General features: G+C 37.6%; 2 protein-coding genes and 1 pseudogene across 4 annotated transcripts; 2 read left to right on the top strand and 1 right to left on the bottom strand.

The window, feature by feature from the left end:
- Positions 1-274: 274 nt before the first annotated feature.
- On the top strand, positions 275-2,915 carry LOC147381944 (amidophosphoribosyltransferase, chloroplastic-like). Its single transcript, XM_086429774.1, has one exon. It carries the CDS (start codon positions 380-382, stop codon positions 2,141-2,143), a length of 1,764 nt encoding a protein of 587 aa, XP_086285900.1. The 5' UTR covers positions 275-379; the 3' UTR covers positions 2,144-2,915.
- A 2,848-nt stretch (positions 2,916-5,763) lies between these two features.
- On the bottom strand, positions 5,764-11,648 carry LOC147381943 (uncharacterized). Of its 3 annotated transcripts, none has more exons than XM_086429769.1 (2): positions 10,375-11,648; positions 5,764-6,300 (listed from the first exon to the last, which is right to left on the bottom strand). In XM_086429769.1, the coding sequence occupies exons 1-2, from the start codon at positions 11,631-11,633 to the stop codon at positions 6,066-6,068; spliced, it is 1,494 nt and encodes a 497-aa protein (XP_086285895.1). In that variant the 5' UTR covers positions 11,634-11,648; the 3' UTR covers positions 5,764-6,065. The 3 variants fall into 3 exon arrangements, with proteins under 3 accessions (XP_086285895.1, XP_086285897.1, XP_086285896.1); XM_086429771.1 differs by having other exon boundaries at positions 5,768-6,171; positions 10,361-11,648; XM_086429770.1 differs by having other exon boundaries at positions 6,159-6,300; positions 10,361-11,648.
- A 2,525-nt stretch (positions 11,649-14,173) lies between these two features.
- LOC147381942 (protein EXORDIUM-like 2 pseudogene) lies at positions 14,174-15,588 on the top strand (annotated as a pseudogene).
- The last annotated feature ends 843 nt before the right edge of the window (positions 15,589-16,431 follow it).

The raw sequence follows: 16,431 nt of genomic DNA, 5'->3' as shown, positions 1-16,431 counted from the left end.
TTTGTCAAATTAGCAACCATCACCGTTTCGCACATAGAAGGATCTTCTTGAACTAGACTTATCTAACTTAGAGAGTAAGAGTCAACTGATCGTGCATGGAGGAAGATGAGAAGACTTAACAGGGAGGACAAGGAGAAGATATTCTATTTTTTTTTTCTACAATTTCACTTAATGACGTGGTAGATGACTCATTAAGTGGGTGACCTGACTTAGTATACACGTCAGAACTGTGAGAATTACAGTGTCAGGCTGTGTCACCCTAGCATTACTCCAGATAAAGGGCTCCAAAGTCCAAAACCCTCTCTTTCTCGCGCTCTTTCTTTCTTTCTGCTTCTTCTCTCCTTTGAAGTCTTCGTCTCCTCCATCTCATACTGACTCAATGGCTTCTACCCATCTCTCTTCCTTCTCATCATCTCTAGAAAAAACCCATATTTTCTCTTCACACCCATCATCTCAAAAAAAGTTCTTATCTGTCTCTCCTAAAACCCTCCTTAAACCCTCTTCTTTCACCAAACCCACAAACCCATCTTCTCAATCTCTCTCTCCTCCTCACCAAAATACCCAATTTTTTCTCTCCTCCAAGAACAACTCCACCTCAGACTTCACCTCTCAAACAAACCCAGATGATCATTTAATCAACTCTCATCAATTTGATGATAAACCAAGGGAAGAATGTGGTGTTGTTGGTATCTTTGGAGACCCAGAAGCCTCTCGTCTCTGCTATCTTGCCCTTCATGCCCTCCAACATAGAGGACAAGAAGGGGCTGGTATTGTTACTGTTCACAATAACGTCCTTAAATCCATCACAGGTGTTGGTCTTGTATCTGAAGTTTTCAATGAATCAAAGCTTGATCAACTTCCCGGAGAATCAGCAATTGGGCATGTTCGATACTCAACCGCAGGGTCTTCAATGCTTAAGAATGTCCAACCCTTCGTTGCAGGGTATAGATTTGGGTCTGTTGGGGTTGCCCACAATGGGAATTTAGTGAATTATAGATCCCTAAGAGTTATGTTAGAAGAGAATGGTTCAATCTTTAATACCAGCTCTGATACAGAGGTTGTTCTTCATTTAATCGCGATTTCAAAGGCTCGACCTTTCTTTCTACGGATTGTCAATGCTTGCGAGCAACTTCAAGGGGCTTATTCAATGGTTTTTCTAACAGAAGACAAGCTTGTCGCGGTTCGTGATCCATTCGGGTTTAGGCCATTGGTGATGGGTAGGAGGAGTAATGGTGCGGTCGTGTTTGCCTCCGAGACGTGTGCACTTGACCTAATTGAAGCAACTTACGAGCGTGAGGTGAACCCGGGAGAAGTATTGGTGGTCGACAAAGATGGGATTCAATCGCTTTGTTTAATGCCTCACCAAGAAAGGAAGGCGTGTATCTTCGAGCACATTTACTTCTCGCAACCCAATTCAATAGTATTTGGTCGTTCGGTTTACAAATCTCGACGTGAATTTGGAGAGATATTAGCAACTGAAGCCCCTGTGGATTGCGACGTTGTTATAGCTGTGCCTGATTCTGGGGTGGTCGCTGCGCTTGGGTACGCTGCCAAGGCTGGAGTCCCATTCGAACAAGGGCTAATAAGATCACATTATGTTGGAAGAACGTTCATTGAGCCATCACAGAAGATTAGAGACTTTGGGGTGAAGCTAAAGCTTGCACCAGTCCAAGCTGTATTGGAAGGACAAAGGGTAGTTGTTGTGGACGACTCAATTGTGAGGGGGACGACGTCTTCGAAGATTGTAAGATTGATTAAGGAAGCAGGAGCGAAAGAGGTTCACATGAGGATTGCTAGCCCACCAATTATCGGTTCTTGTTATTATGGGGTGGACACGCCAAGTTCGGAGGAATTGATTTCGAATAGGATGAGTGTCGAAGAGATTAGGAAGTTTATTGGGTGTGATTCACTCGCGTTCTTGCCAATTGAGAGCTTGAAGAAATTACAAGGGGAGGACACTTCGGGGTTTTGTTATGCTTGCTTCTCTGGGCAGTATCCTATCCCACCAAAGGAAGTTAAGGTGAAGCGAGTTGGTGATTTTGTCGACGATGGGTTGAATGGAAGTATAAAATCGATGGACGAAGGATGGGTTCAAGTACCTAGAAATCAGACAGTGGGCAAGGTTAATGGTCCTGGGTATTGATCTTCTTTGTGATGCAGATTTCGATAGAAACACCTTATATTTATGGGGAGTATTGCTTTTGTGATGGAAGCTGGAGGATGGAGAGAAAAGGCATCATTTTTTTTTTCTTCGACAAGTAATAGAACATGTCTCTTCAAAGTTATGATTTTTATATATGTTTCTTTAGATGAATTGAGGCTTTGAAACCTAAAGCTGATACAATCCTGGAAGTTCCAAATCTAATCTGATATTTATTTGGGTTAGTTTATTTTATTTATTTTTCTTGATGATGGATTAGTGTTATGAACTAAATGGTCAGAATATATCCTCTTTTTCATTTTTATGGTAATTCTTGATTGTTCTCTAGGTACAATCACTCTGCCCGGTTCTGTGTTCTAGTTGGGATATTTGCTTCTTTATTGTTTGAAGCTGAGATTGGATTAGTTCTTTGTTCCTACTTATGAAGCATATTTAGAAATATGAGAAGGTAAGAATGCTTGTGTTAGTTGTGGAATGTAACCTGGTTACTACCAAATGGGTGTCGTGTTAGACTATTAGTCTCAAGATACTTCAATTTTAATATAAGTTCCTTGTTTGTGCCTTATTGGAACCATGTACTTGGCATGAAAAATGATTTTTCGGGTGTATGGGTTCTCATACACCCTTGGTCTTTTGATACCGTGATGGTTGGGCATATTCAATGAAGGCTGATTGATTATAGGCCCAATTAGAAGAAACATTCAAGTTGGTCCTAAAAGAGGAATAGAAAACCCAAAAGAACATGGTTGGAATTGAAAATAGATACGGACTTACTTTTAATGACAGAAGACGTGGCTCTGGACATAATGGAATGGAGGAACAAGGTTCATTTTGCTGACCCCTAATTTTTAGGATAAGGCTTTGTTGTTGTAAACAAGAAATGGCAGATGAAGGTTTTTAGATACCATGTTCTGATAGGCCCATACACAGCTCAATATAGTCCCTCTAAACTTTGTGGAGGAACACAAAGCAAATCACATTTGGAAGAATTTCCCTCTCAGCCTTCTCAACTAGAATCAATATCAGTCTCATATTTGCCCTATAACTCACATCTATGGTATGTTGACCCTGTTGGAGTTAAGGAAGCTTTCACTCTATACCCATAGTTATCGAAACACTCCATGCCTGAAATGAAATTTTTGTATTGCTTTTAGTTTCTTATGTGGGTGGGCGGGTCGGTGGCAGAGGCCACATGAATCACAAAGAACTGTGGGGTAAGATTATAGTATGAGTGTGCCAAGTTTGACACATTCTCAGACTAGATCTACTTACTACCTGCAGAGACTAGCCAATTTGGGGCACCTCAGATGTTTGTGAAAATGTCTCCTTGGTGTCCATTTAGGATGCAAGGAAAATTGATGGCTGCGAATTACAAATTTTTAAGTTAGTTATAAAAGGATGTAAATTTTCTTAATGCTCAATTATGATGTTACTGACCTAGACTGCAACGACACCTTTCATGAATATGTGGAATACTCGTGTTTAGTTTCCACATTCAAGTTGCCACCATTAATCCACTTGTCGATGCCATTCATCTATTTCAAGTGTTCGAAAAGTGCATAACTGGCATATTTCTATTTCAACAGAGTATAGTTTCTATTTTATTTAAAAAAATTATAGTATATTATAATAAGTTAGTAGTTCATTGGACAAACAATGGTAATTCTCATAAAATTTTAAAACATAGGTACCAATTTGTGTCGGCATGTGCAAACACTGTTGATCATACCTTTCTTTCTTCAAATGGTTTCTTATTGTTGTGTCAAGAATTGTGAGCGTGCTTTGTCTTGTTTTATCATTTCTTAAATTTTTAAAGCATTTTTTTTTCTTTTTTTTCTTTTTTTTCTTTTTTGGTAAGAATTCTATAATATTTCCATAATATATGAAATTCTACAATATTTTTAATATATTAAGTATGATATTTCTATGAATTAGTTCTATTTTCAAGCTGATTGAAATATAAATCGGACTAAGAATTTGTTTAGCTGGCCCCAATTATTTGGGATGCATCTTTTGTTGTTCTTTGACTTGATTCTCAATTCTTAGAAGGTCAATATCCTAATAGAAGTTTACATTGCATTTGGATAAAGTTTTTTGATGACTTCTACTCTTTCGAGGAACTAGTAAACATTTGAATAGATTTTTGTTCTTATGTGGAGAGATTTTTGCTTTTGTACGGAGAGATTTTTTACTCTATATTAAAAAATTCTAAAAACCTGTTTTTGCGCAGAGAAGTTTTTTGCTCTTGCGTGAAGAGATTGGGCTTCTATTCTTGTGCGGAGAGGTGTACCCACACAAGGCCTTAGTTTCTTGACTCTACTGAATATATCTTCTGACATGTCTTTACATGAAGATCCTATTATAATTTACAAGTGTGACTCTAGGTTGGCAAGTATGAACATGGTTACAAAACTCGGACGAGACCGAGACATATCGCCTAAGTTGTCTCGATACCAGGCATCTTGGACGAGATGGACAAACAAGTCAATTTTTCGGATGAGATTTAAAACCCCACATTCATTTTTCTCATTTTTAAACGTTTCAAAAAACTCATCTGACACAACTTGGTATATGGCATGAATGAGATGCGAAACAAAGTTTTAAAACCATGAGTATGAACCATTTGATGGTTTGAAGCTCCATGGATGGAAAAATATTTTCCCTTTGAAAATAGTGATTTTTAAGGTATAATAATGTATTTTCTTTGTAATTCTATTTCCCGTTGGTAAAGATTTTCCATCCCATCGTGGGAAAATCGAAACTACTAATGCACTAAAAACCTGAAAACTCAACTTCGATGTCCATTGAGTCAAGTTGATAATTTGTGCATCAAACATATTAAATTTTAAATATTTAAAATTTGGTTTTTAACATTTTACAATAATTAAAATGTTTTTTTTTTTTTGTTCAAAGAAATTTAATAATATCAAAGATGACTTGGTTAGATGCTCAATTAAATTCCAAGTTGACTTATGATTTGCCATGCTGACTAGGTTAGTAGGTTCCATTTTGGATTCATGGTTAGTACGCAGCTGACATGGCAAGAGCACAGAATGATAAATCTTTTTCTTTGGGATACACATGAAAAAGATCTGCGGTTCTGTGCCCTTACCACATTAGCCGTGTAAATTCATCATTATTCTTTAAAACTATGCTGAAAGCCAACTCTCACATATTTTCCTACACCAAACAGTGGAATTCATAGAATTTGTATTTCGTGAAAACGATTTTCCTGCAATCATGCAAAGCCTAAATTAAAAAGCTCAAGCAAATCTAGAGTTTGTTCTTTTCGATGAAATCAAGTTCGTGGTTCTCTACCCAGAAGAAAACCTGGGTTTCATTGGGTAGGAAGAAATAATTTGTTTTTGGTTCACTTTATAATTCAAGTGTAAGAATAAGTTATAATTATAATGTAAAAAGTTACAAGTTGTAACGATTTTGATAAAAATAAAGCACTAAATCAGATAGTTGGCCCTCTTGAATTTTTGATAAATATTTCAAAAGACAAAGCTGGACCAAAATTAAAGTTGAAAGTCATGTTTGATCGAGAAGCAATACATCTTTGAATTGATTAGCAAGCTTCCCATGGATCTGCAGGGAGATTTCAATGCTATTTACTCAACCTTAATTTTATTGATATACATTATTTTTACCGAACTAGAAGAAAAAAATCCCTTAATTTTACTGTTGATCCTTGAGACATGTGTCAAAGAACACAGCACATTTGCAAATGTTGATTGATTCTCTCTCTCTCTCTCTCTCTCTCTCTCTCTCTCCCCCAACACATACACACACACAAACATAACAACAAAGCATTATCACAAAGATTTGGTGTTGGCTATACAAACCCTGTTCCTCCGCTCCACTTAGTCAAGAAACCAAGTCTTTTGTATCGAAAGTGAGTTTATAATATATCTGTTCTAATTTTCTCCATCCAACTTCTTTTGGGTCTTCCTCTCGCTTTCCTCTCAGGTGAAAATGCAAAATTTAGAAACCCTGGGCTTAGACATCTAGCACAATGGTAGAAAGAACCCATTTTAATTCTTGGAGTTATTGAGTTAGAGAGACATTGTGCAAGGCAGAAATTGAAAAGCTCGGCAGTATGATGTTTAAATGCATTCTTATCGATCCTTGAAGCTCTGCAAAAATGGAATGTAAATCATTCTTGACTATTGTGGATAAAAATAACAAAGTTGATACAAGAAAATTAAAGCAAATTCAAGATAAAAAACCAGAATGCAAATCTTCTCACAGGGAAGAAACAAATTTGAAAGTAGTAGGGAGTGTCTATTTTGGGAAAATTCGTCGTGGAGACAAACATCTTGTGAACTTTGGTTAAATGAGGAGGGTTGAGTGAATTGAGGAGACTTTCATTTGAGATTATGCATTTTTTTACATCAGACCATCTTGAAGATTTTGGTTTTGTAGATGATTTATTTGAATGTTGCATTGAAAGAGGAAAATGGAGATAAAAATGAAAACATCTGCAAATTCGAATCTTATGAGGATGCACACAAGACTGAAGAAGATTCTAGACATGACAGAATGTCAGTTCTTCAAATACAGTATATGATTTAAACTACATAATAATAATAACGTCAAAGCTATTAGCTAATAGATTAAGACCATTACCCCATGAACTCATTATTTCCTCTTCAGATGATTTTGTACCTCTTATACATTGAGGAAAGAACACTGCTATTTGCCCACAAATATGTACTATATAAGAAAAAAGGAAAGCATGGGTGGATGGCAATAAAGATGAATACGGCCATATCCTGTTAAAATTACGAATTCTATGGACTCAGTGACGAAGTAATTTGATCAATAAAAAAAAATGTGTGCCCACCTTTTCTTTCTCCATTTTCCTTAATGGGTCTCCAAGTGGTGTGTCCAAAACCTTCTAGGGGCCTTGAACAGGGTACCCCCTCGCACCCTATTTCTCATAATTGTGACTGAATCTTTATTTCGCATGATGTTGAAACCAGAACAAGAAAACAAAGTTCCGGTGGAAGTAAAAAAGACGTAGCCCATGTGTTACACTCGTTATTTTTTTTTTGAAAAGTATAATATATTGAAGAGAGGGAAAAGTACAAGGAGGCCGAGGAGGCCTCACAAATAATAACGAGAAGAAGAAAAAACAAAATAACAGCATTAGTGATTACATAACGAGTTCCATCGGAAAACAAAGTCATCGAAGGTAGTCCCAACGAACTCAGTGTGCTGCTTTGACCAAAGGTATAGAAAGCCCAAGATCTCCAAGAAACAAGCATGAAAACTACTAATCTTGCTATTGAACACCCTGTTATTTCTCTCGTTCCACAGTATCCGTTTTCTGGTATGGAAGACATTACTGGTCCACCCTTCTAATAACGATGAAAACTTGCAAGGAAAGACCCAATTGATGCAAAACAACCCAAGGAAAGTAGACCACATATTATAAGAGAATGAACAGTAAATTAAAATATGGTCCACGGACTCCCCATCCCTTAAACAAAGAGGACAACAATTAGGAGTAATCCAACCACGGGCAATTAAATTATCCAACGTTAGAATCCTACCCAGGGAAGCCAACCAAATGAAAAAGGAGATTTTAGACGGAACTGACCTGGACCAAATAATGGATCCCGACATGGGTCGCTCAACAGAAGGATCGAGCGCCTTGTAGAAAGACCTGACAGAGAATCTCGAGTCCTTAGCCCTTGTCCATTCCCATGAATCCTGTTCGCTTTCGTTAAGCTGAAACGTATGCAGGAGATCAAGGAAAGATATCGCCTCAGTTAGCTCCCAATCATTAAAATTTCTCCTGAATCCCAGATCCCAAGTAGCACTAGAGACGTTGCTAACCAAACATTGCTGAATACAGCAATTCTTCTTTAGAGAACAAGCATACAATGATGGAAATTGAGTAGCCAGAGTCGAAGTACCACACCAATTGTCTTCCCAAAATCTAATTCTGTCCCCCAAACCTGCTCTAAACCTAATCCCTCTCTCGAAATCCTCGCTCACTTTAAGAACCCCTCTCCAGATACTACACCCATACGAATCTCTAGCCTCACCGCTATACCACCCTAATCTCCTTTCCCCATACTTGGCCATAACGACCTTTCTCCAAAGACTTCCTCTCTCTTCGCTGAACCTCCAAAGCCACTTTCCTAGAAGCGCTCTATTAGCTAATCTTAGCCCCCTAATGCCCAGGCCCCCATTCTTTTTGGACATGCAAATCACATTCCATCTAACCAAATGATATTTTCTCTTACCATTCATATCATTCCACAAAAAATTCCTCATAAGCCGTTCCAATCTAATTTCAACTGATCTCGGAAGCGTGAATAACGAAAGAAAGTATACCGGGATACTCGTTAAGGTACTTTTGATCAAAGTAACTTTTCCTCCTTTTGACAGATAATTAGCTTTCCACATACTCAACCTCGTTATTTTCAAACAATTCATTCATCATTTGTAATGCTATCGTGATGGAAGTTGGAATTTGGAAACACCAAAGGGCTAATGGATAAGTACTCCGGAGTTCATGAAGTATACAAAATCAGTAAATGTACAACAAACATGTGCCAAATAGAATAGAAAAATGCTTGCAAGATAAATGGGACTGGAAAGAACAAGTCCAAAAGGAACTATAATGGGCCAAGTTTTTTTTTGGATAGATAAAAATATCATTTCATTAAGACGGTCGAGATGACCAATGCAAAGAAACAATACAAGAAAGGCGCAATTAAGCGGATGCAATGCTACAAATATGGTCCCATCTTACAACAAAATCTTAAAAAAAAAGACCCCCCTAAACTCTTTGAATACCGTGCACACAAAAAAACAACAATGCAAGATTGACATAACGATGTTACCAATTGTCTCGCATTTTCCTTCAAAAGTGCGGAATTATACTTGGGCTATACATTCAAAATCTAAGGGCATGTTTGAGAATCCAAAAATCGGGGCAAGTCAAGGTCAATTTTAGTCTGAGCATATAGATATCGTTTGGCAACTTTGTGAGGTGCAAATTTCGAAACTCACATATAAGATTTTTGGCCCTAAAACTAGTTCAACTATTTCTTTTTTGAAACAGGTTTTCAAAGGAGCAAAAAAACAAAATTCAGAAAAGGCCTTTCTCTTTGTCCGACAACCAAAGCACAGAACTAGTTCCATTTGAAACCAAGGAAGTCAAGAACTAACCTTGAACCATATTTTTTGCCTCTCAACTCTTATCTTTTATCAAGTCATTTGACTCTAGATCTTTTCTTCCTACCTCAATCCACCTTTTTCCACCTCCCTGTTGCATTTTAGAACATTCGACTAACAACAAAGTGCTCATGCTCACTTGAGCGGCTGAGCTATCCCTGGTCTTTGTCATATGTTCTCAATTCCCAAACCATCTCAACAAACACTCCTTCATCTAAGTTCTATCTCAACATCCTCACATCTGTTGTCCTCATTCCATGACTTATTGTTTCTTGGCGGCTCAAAATTCTGCTCTACCCCTTGTTGGCAATCCACAAGGATTTATCCCGTCTTACCTGGTATGTGTGGTTGGTGGGGTATCGCATGTACCCGGGGGGATTTGGGGGAGATGTGATGATCCAAGAGACAATTTCCTCACCCCTACTAGTCGGGTCTATGGGTCCCGATATCCTTGTTATAAAATAAAATAAAAAACAAAAAAATCTGCTCTATAAATATACCCATGTATGGTTTTGCTATGGGGTAAGCTTGTATTCAATGAGATCAACAACTCAAAGGTGAAAGCGGGTTTGAACCCATGCATGTCTGTATCAACACTCACAAACTTAGCAAGTTGGAACCTTCAAATGTCTACTTTTTTTTTCGATAAATTTTAGATTTAAGATTATGTAATTGAAAACTAATTTTTGGTAACATCCACTCCCACATGTTCAGTTAATCAGTTGATCAAGAGAACTTTGATCATCCTAAAAGGCAAGGATCTTAATCTTTCCGTCAAGAATATCAAATAAATAAATAAAAAGGTTGAGACTTGGAAATAAAACAATATCCTATATAAATAACACAAGAATACAAATGTCACCTACATATTTCCACTTTAAATCCATTAATTAATAACAATAAAAATTATTCACTCAATTTAACACCACCTCACAAATTTCATAAAACAATAATAATAATAATAATCAAAAACAGATTACAACTCAATAAATTTCTACTTACAGTCTCTACATTACATGAAATGCGAATCTGAGTTGGTGCCGGGTTTGCTGTCATCACCCACCAAACCATTGGGATGTTGTAAATTCTGCAAAACCTGCGGAGGCAAAGCACCAAGTCCACCACCCAATCCATCATTTCCCGATCCAAAGAATTGACACATAAGCCGAACCAATACCCCAAGAACCTGCATTTGGTTCTGTGACGCATCTGCTTGCATCTGCATCATTTGTTTCTCATGCTCAATCTGCATTTCCACCATTCTCTCTCTCCACGCCATCTCCTCCTCTTCTCTCTTCTCTTCCATCTTCATCAACCACAACCGTCGATCTTCATTAAATTCTCTCTCGAATCGTAATCTCCGCTCAAATTCTCTCCTCACCCATACTCTCTGCCTCTCCTCCCATTCAAATTCCCGACCCTCTAACCTCTCCTCTCTCTCCCTCCATCGCTCTTCCTTCCCATTCTCCCTCTCTCGATTCCTCTCCTCTCGACTCATAGTCTCCTCTTCTCTACAAATCTCCCTCTCTCTTCGTTGCTCTTCTCTCGTACCCAACAATTCTCTCAACTCCAAAATCTGTGATCCCATAAACCCTAACCCACCATCTTTCTTCAATCTCTTCGCAGTAATCGATCCCAAATTCTCCTCTTCATCGCTCGATCGAATTTGAACCTTCTCCTCCTCTCCCTGACCATCAAAATCCTCACAATCCAAACCTAAACCTAACCCTAAAACATCATTCCCATTACTACAAACACCAAAAACACAACACCCATCTTCTTCCATCACTCCCCCTCGCTTCGTCGAGGTTCCAACCTCGAGATCCACATCTCCAAACACCTCCTTATACTTGAAGAAATTGGTCCAATGATCCTGACCGTCCGTCCAGTTGAACTCATCATCTGAAACCCTAATCTTCTGTTTAACACCAAGGTACTGGTGACGCATGTTCTGAACCTTGATGGACACGTCACGCCATGACCAACGAAAGGGGAAGTTAATTGGGTCTAGAAGGTGATGCAGAGAATTAACGTGGTCCGCGATGGGCTGGAATTTTCTCTCTCTGGTCTTAAGTTTTCTTAGGGTTCCTGATGTTTGGAGATCTGCGTATTTGTTTATTAGGGTTTCTTCTTCTTCTTCTGTCCACTTCTTCCTCTTCATCTTCTTCTTCTTCTCTAGGGTTCTGTTTACAGAGTTTAGGGTTTCTAATTCAGACAGTAAACAGTTCAGTCTTAAAAAACTGGAAAGAGTGGAAGCTGTCAGCAGTCTTACCATGATACAATGGGGGAAGTTACATGGTAATTTAGAAAAAGCCCTCTAGTTTTTTAGTGAATATTTGAAATACCCATGCAATAGCATGTCAAAATAGTGCCATACTCTTGACTCTAGTCTTTTATGTGAGACGAACTTAAAATGACCAAAATACCTTCCATTTTCAACCTCTAGCCAAAATATCCACTTCAACCTTTAATCTCTATGAGGATAAAACGTTTCAATTTATTTGGCAACTCCTGTATTTTATTTTTTCCTGCATAAATATTTGATTTATTTAAAGAAAAAAAATCATTTAGATAAAAACTTCATCTTTATGGGAGGATAATTTCATCCAAATTAAATTAGTGACATATGTCACATCTAAGATTCTCTTTCTACGAAATACCTAAGTCCAAAGTCTAGTACAATCATAATTAGACTTAGGATATTTTCTTATAATGCAAAATCAAATATAAAAAGATAAAGGATAAGGGTGGATTTACATTGGGGGTTGTGGGGTTGAAGGATGAAGGATAAGGGTGAGGTTGTAGGGATACTTGTCCCCACAAGATTTTTTGAACTCTATGTATTAATGAGTTATTACGACAGATATTACCAATGGATAAAAAATATATGTTGCTATTATCTCTAAAGTATTTTTTTTTCATTCTTAGTTGTCCCACAATTTTTTGTTTACTTTTGATTGCTCCCACATGAGCAAAATCCTAACTCCTCTCTAACGAAGGATTTTAGTGGAAAGTAATTGCAAGAAGTTGAAGGTGGGAGTATTTTCGATCATTTTACATAATCTATCTAAGAAGATTATGGTTAAGGAGTGTTTTGACATTTGTTTGAAAAGCAAGAATACCCAAATATTCTTCGAAAGCTGAAAATGATTTTTCTCCTATGTGGATGGCTGACTTGGAGAGAGTGAATAACATGATTGTTTGTACCATGCGTACTTTAAAACTCCATCCTTTTTTTGCCACTTGGTGGAATTCTATTGGGGAAAGTTTTTTACGAGATCCTCGAAATATAACTTTGATGTTAAGTGGCTGCATCATAATGAGCTAGCGGAATTGACTCATGAGAGTCATAACTAGATTGGTCTACTAGACTGAAATCAATGGGGTAGGTTATCAAGTTTGAAAATTGGGGTGTATCCCTATTTTTTTTAACAAAAAACAGGGGTTACCTTACAATTAGGGTGATTTAAACATATGCCTCCAGGCAAATATTTGTGATATCCCCCTGTTTTACAAGTGATGACATGCCCCCCTTAACATAATTTTCTTCTTGAGACTAATATGAAATGACTTAAACACCCTTGTGAAGTTGTTAATATCAAGCTTAAACATATTAAAAAACTAATACAAAAGTGACTTAAATGCATTTATCAAGCTTAACCTATTTTTAGCATGTTCAACCTCCTCTTTAATGTAAATGGAAAATCCTTGAGTTTTTATCTATAAAAAAATCAGTCTTCTCCTTCTTGAAAAATTCATTAGTATTTTGTTTTGATTTTGTTATATTTATTTATGATAAAGGTTCAAGATTTGTAGGCCTAACTAGTAGGGACAAGGCAATTGACATCTTAGAACACCATATCTCACCCAAATCACTCAAATACATGCAATACTCTCACAACTACACCATGGTTTTAAATCTTGTTTGAAACTGAGATGATTTATCTGTGTTGTCTCGATATCATTTACCAACGAAACGAGTTGATAAGTCATTTCAAAGACATGATTTGTTCTAATTCTAAGGCATTTTTTGAAATCTCATCTGAGATGACTCAAATAAATCAAACATCTTGTTCAAGACAACTCAGTCTTGTTCAAGGACTAGACGTGATGTCAAAATTAGTTTTAAGATCATGAACCACACATACCAAGTAAATAGGGATGAGTCCTTGTGGGTCGTCAACGAGAGTGTTTAAACTCAAGACCTCTCCCTTAATGGAATCCGCCTTGGCCATTGCAACCAATGCTTCTTGGTATGTTCTTTAGTTGTTCAATATTCTTAAGGTTGAAGAAAATTCTAAAAAATATTTCATTTTCAAAATTTAACCCGTATAATTATCCTCCATTTTTCCACCAAAATTTATATCCTTTTACTTCTCTAAAATTTATATCTTATTTTTAGAAGTTTGAAGGTTGAAGAAGAATCTTAAGAAGGTTGAAAGATGATTAGAGGTTTTTTCATGGGATGAAGAAAAGGGCGTTTAGGTCATTATAGATCAGTCTCATTAAAAAACCCTAGGTCAGGGGGAGAGTACGTCAACAGTTTGAAAACATAAGGGTATATTTAGTATTGATCAAAATATGGAGGGGTATCTTTAAATCACCCCATCCTCATTTTTCTCTTCTTCTTAATTCTTCCTCATTTTATTTTTCTCTCTTATTATCGACCGACAGCAACAGCGAACGTGGGTGAAATCTCTCTCTCTCTCTCTCTCTCTCAAACTAGAAGGGCTTTGCTGAGTTGTTGATTCGTTCCTCCTTTCCCCTAAAGAACTCTTACAGGTGAGTCTCTCTCTCTCTATCTCTCTATTTCTTCTCTGCAAAATGTAATTCTAGAGTTAAAACCCCAACTTTAACTTCATTTGAAATCTATGTATGATCCATTACAACCCTAATATTCATTATTGAAGAACATAACGGTCATAACTGTAAAAAACCGAATCTCTTCAAACCCTAGAATTTTAGGTTATACACATGTTTCGTACTCATCATTGACCGAGTCATGATATTGATTTTTTTATTTTATTTTATTTATTTATTTATTTATTTTTTTAAATTTATGCATTGGAATCCGTTATTTCACCTCAATTCCCAACTTTAAACCCCTTCTTATGGTTATCCTTCGACCTCTCTTATGTATAAATAGAGGCTCAACAAACACAATAACAAGAGAAAAACACAATGACGTGGCTTTCTCTTCACCCAAACCCCCTTATTGTCATTCGTACGATATCTGTTATTGTTCTTCTCCTCCCTATTGGATCATGGGCTCATGGTCCGGAGCCGGGTGCTAACCCGATCTTCCAATACCATAGGGGACCCATATTAAAGGGTCAACTCAACCTCGGCATCCTATGGTATGGACGTTTCGGGCGTGCTCAAAAAATGATCCTTCGTGATTTCATTCATTCGCTTAACGCAAATCACAACACTATCACGGCTCCACAGGTTTCTACTTGGTGGAGTATCGTGGAGCAATACCAATCCATAATCCGTGGGAGTACTCGAACGAGGAGTCCGGGGATACAGGTACATATCGTGAAGCAGAAAACAGACAAATTATATTCGGTAGGAAAAGTTGTGACCCAAGACTTCTTCCCTACTCTTGTAGCAAAAGCTACCGGGGGCGTGTCATCAACGATAGCGGTGATATTTACGGCTAGGGACGTGTCAGTCGGTGGCACGTGTATGGGTCGGTGCTCGAGACATGGCACAGTGGGTGAGGGCCCGTTTCGTAGTTTATACATGGTTGTGGGGAACCCAGAGACCGAGTGTCCTGGCACGTGTGCATGACCGTTTCATAAGGCTGATTATGGGCCTCAGTCACTGCCATTTCAACCACCGAATGGGAATGTTGGTGCCGATGCAATGGCGATTGGCTTGGCTACAGCCTTGGCTGGAACTGTGACGAACCCTTAAAATACAGGGTTCTTCCAAGGGTACGAGACTGATCCGGCTGAGGCCGTGTCTGCTTGTCCGGGGATATTTGGTAGTGGTGCATTTCCAGGGTATGCTGGTAAGGTTCATATGACTCCGAGTACTGGTGGGCACTTCAATGCTCATGGGGTGAATGGTAGGAAGTTCTTGCTCCCGGTTGTGTGGAATCCGAAAACTGGCTCATGTTGGACACTCATGTAATTGATATCAGAGCTACGTACTATGACATTTGAATTTTAAGGGGTTATAAAATTTCATTTTGGGAATAAAAGTGGCAAAATTTGCAATTTAAATGGGTGAGTTTTTGAAGATAATGAAGGATTAAAACGTGCCTAATTCAAAATAATAAAAAATAACTTGCCTGATTTGTCATTCAATCTGTTCGCTTTAGCGACAAATCATTTTCCATCTCTCTAGCACTTCAATTAGTGCAGTCATTGCCTCCAAAAAATGATTACTATCCGGAAAGTGCTCTTCTTTAGTCCTTACCCATCACATTGTCCCTAGGATTTTCAATGGATCAGATTCGTATTTGGTTGGTACTAAATTGGTATTAATCTGATAAGAAATTTATTAGACCCAACATAATATATGCTGTTCCAGATCCAAATCTGATCCCATTCAATTTGATAAAAGTATATATAAAATATAATAGACATTATATTTGATTTCATGCATTTTGATGGATGCATTCCATTGGAATTTCTTTTTATAAAGCTGAGCAATTTTTTTTCGCAATCATCTTACGACCAACAACAAGGATTGCGCTCTTGGCCTCTTTTCACATGAATGGGGTAGCATCTAGATGGTTTCATGATTTTTTTTTGTGTGTGTTTTTGTGATGGATGATTGATGTTTTATTGATTGAGTTGAGCTGAGCTTGAGCTCAACTCTGTTTCACATGCCCTGATCAAGATTGGTCCAACTCGGCTTGTTTTGAGAGCCTCTTCAATTATTATAGTGAAAACAAGGCATTAGACACTCCTATCCTGAAAAACTTGATGCATGGCATATTTGTACAATTATTTCTTAATTTTGAGACATGCACTGTCATATGAATGTTAGGGACTGGCAGATTTTTACACACACTGCCAACTTGACACAACCCTCCTTTATCCTAGCTTGGATTGGCAATG

This window comes from Akebia trifoliata, unplaced genomic scaffold (genome assembly GCF_017979445.1).
Source record: "Akebia trifoliata isolate Shusen 1 unplaced genomic scaffold, ASM1797944v1 Contig00130, whole genome shotgun sequence".
Taxonomy (NCBI): Eukaryota; Viridiplantae; Streptophyta; class Magnoliopsida; order Ranunculales; family Lardizabalaceae; genus Akebia; species Akebia trifoliata.
The sequence above is the reverse complement of the archived record's forward strand: the minus strand, read 5'-3'. Positions and strand labels throughout refer to the sequence as shown.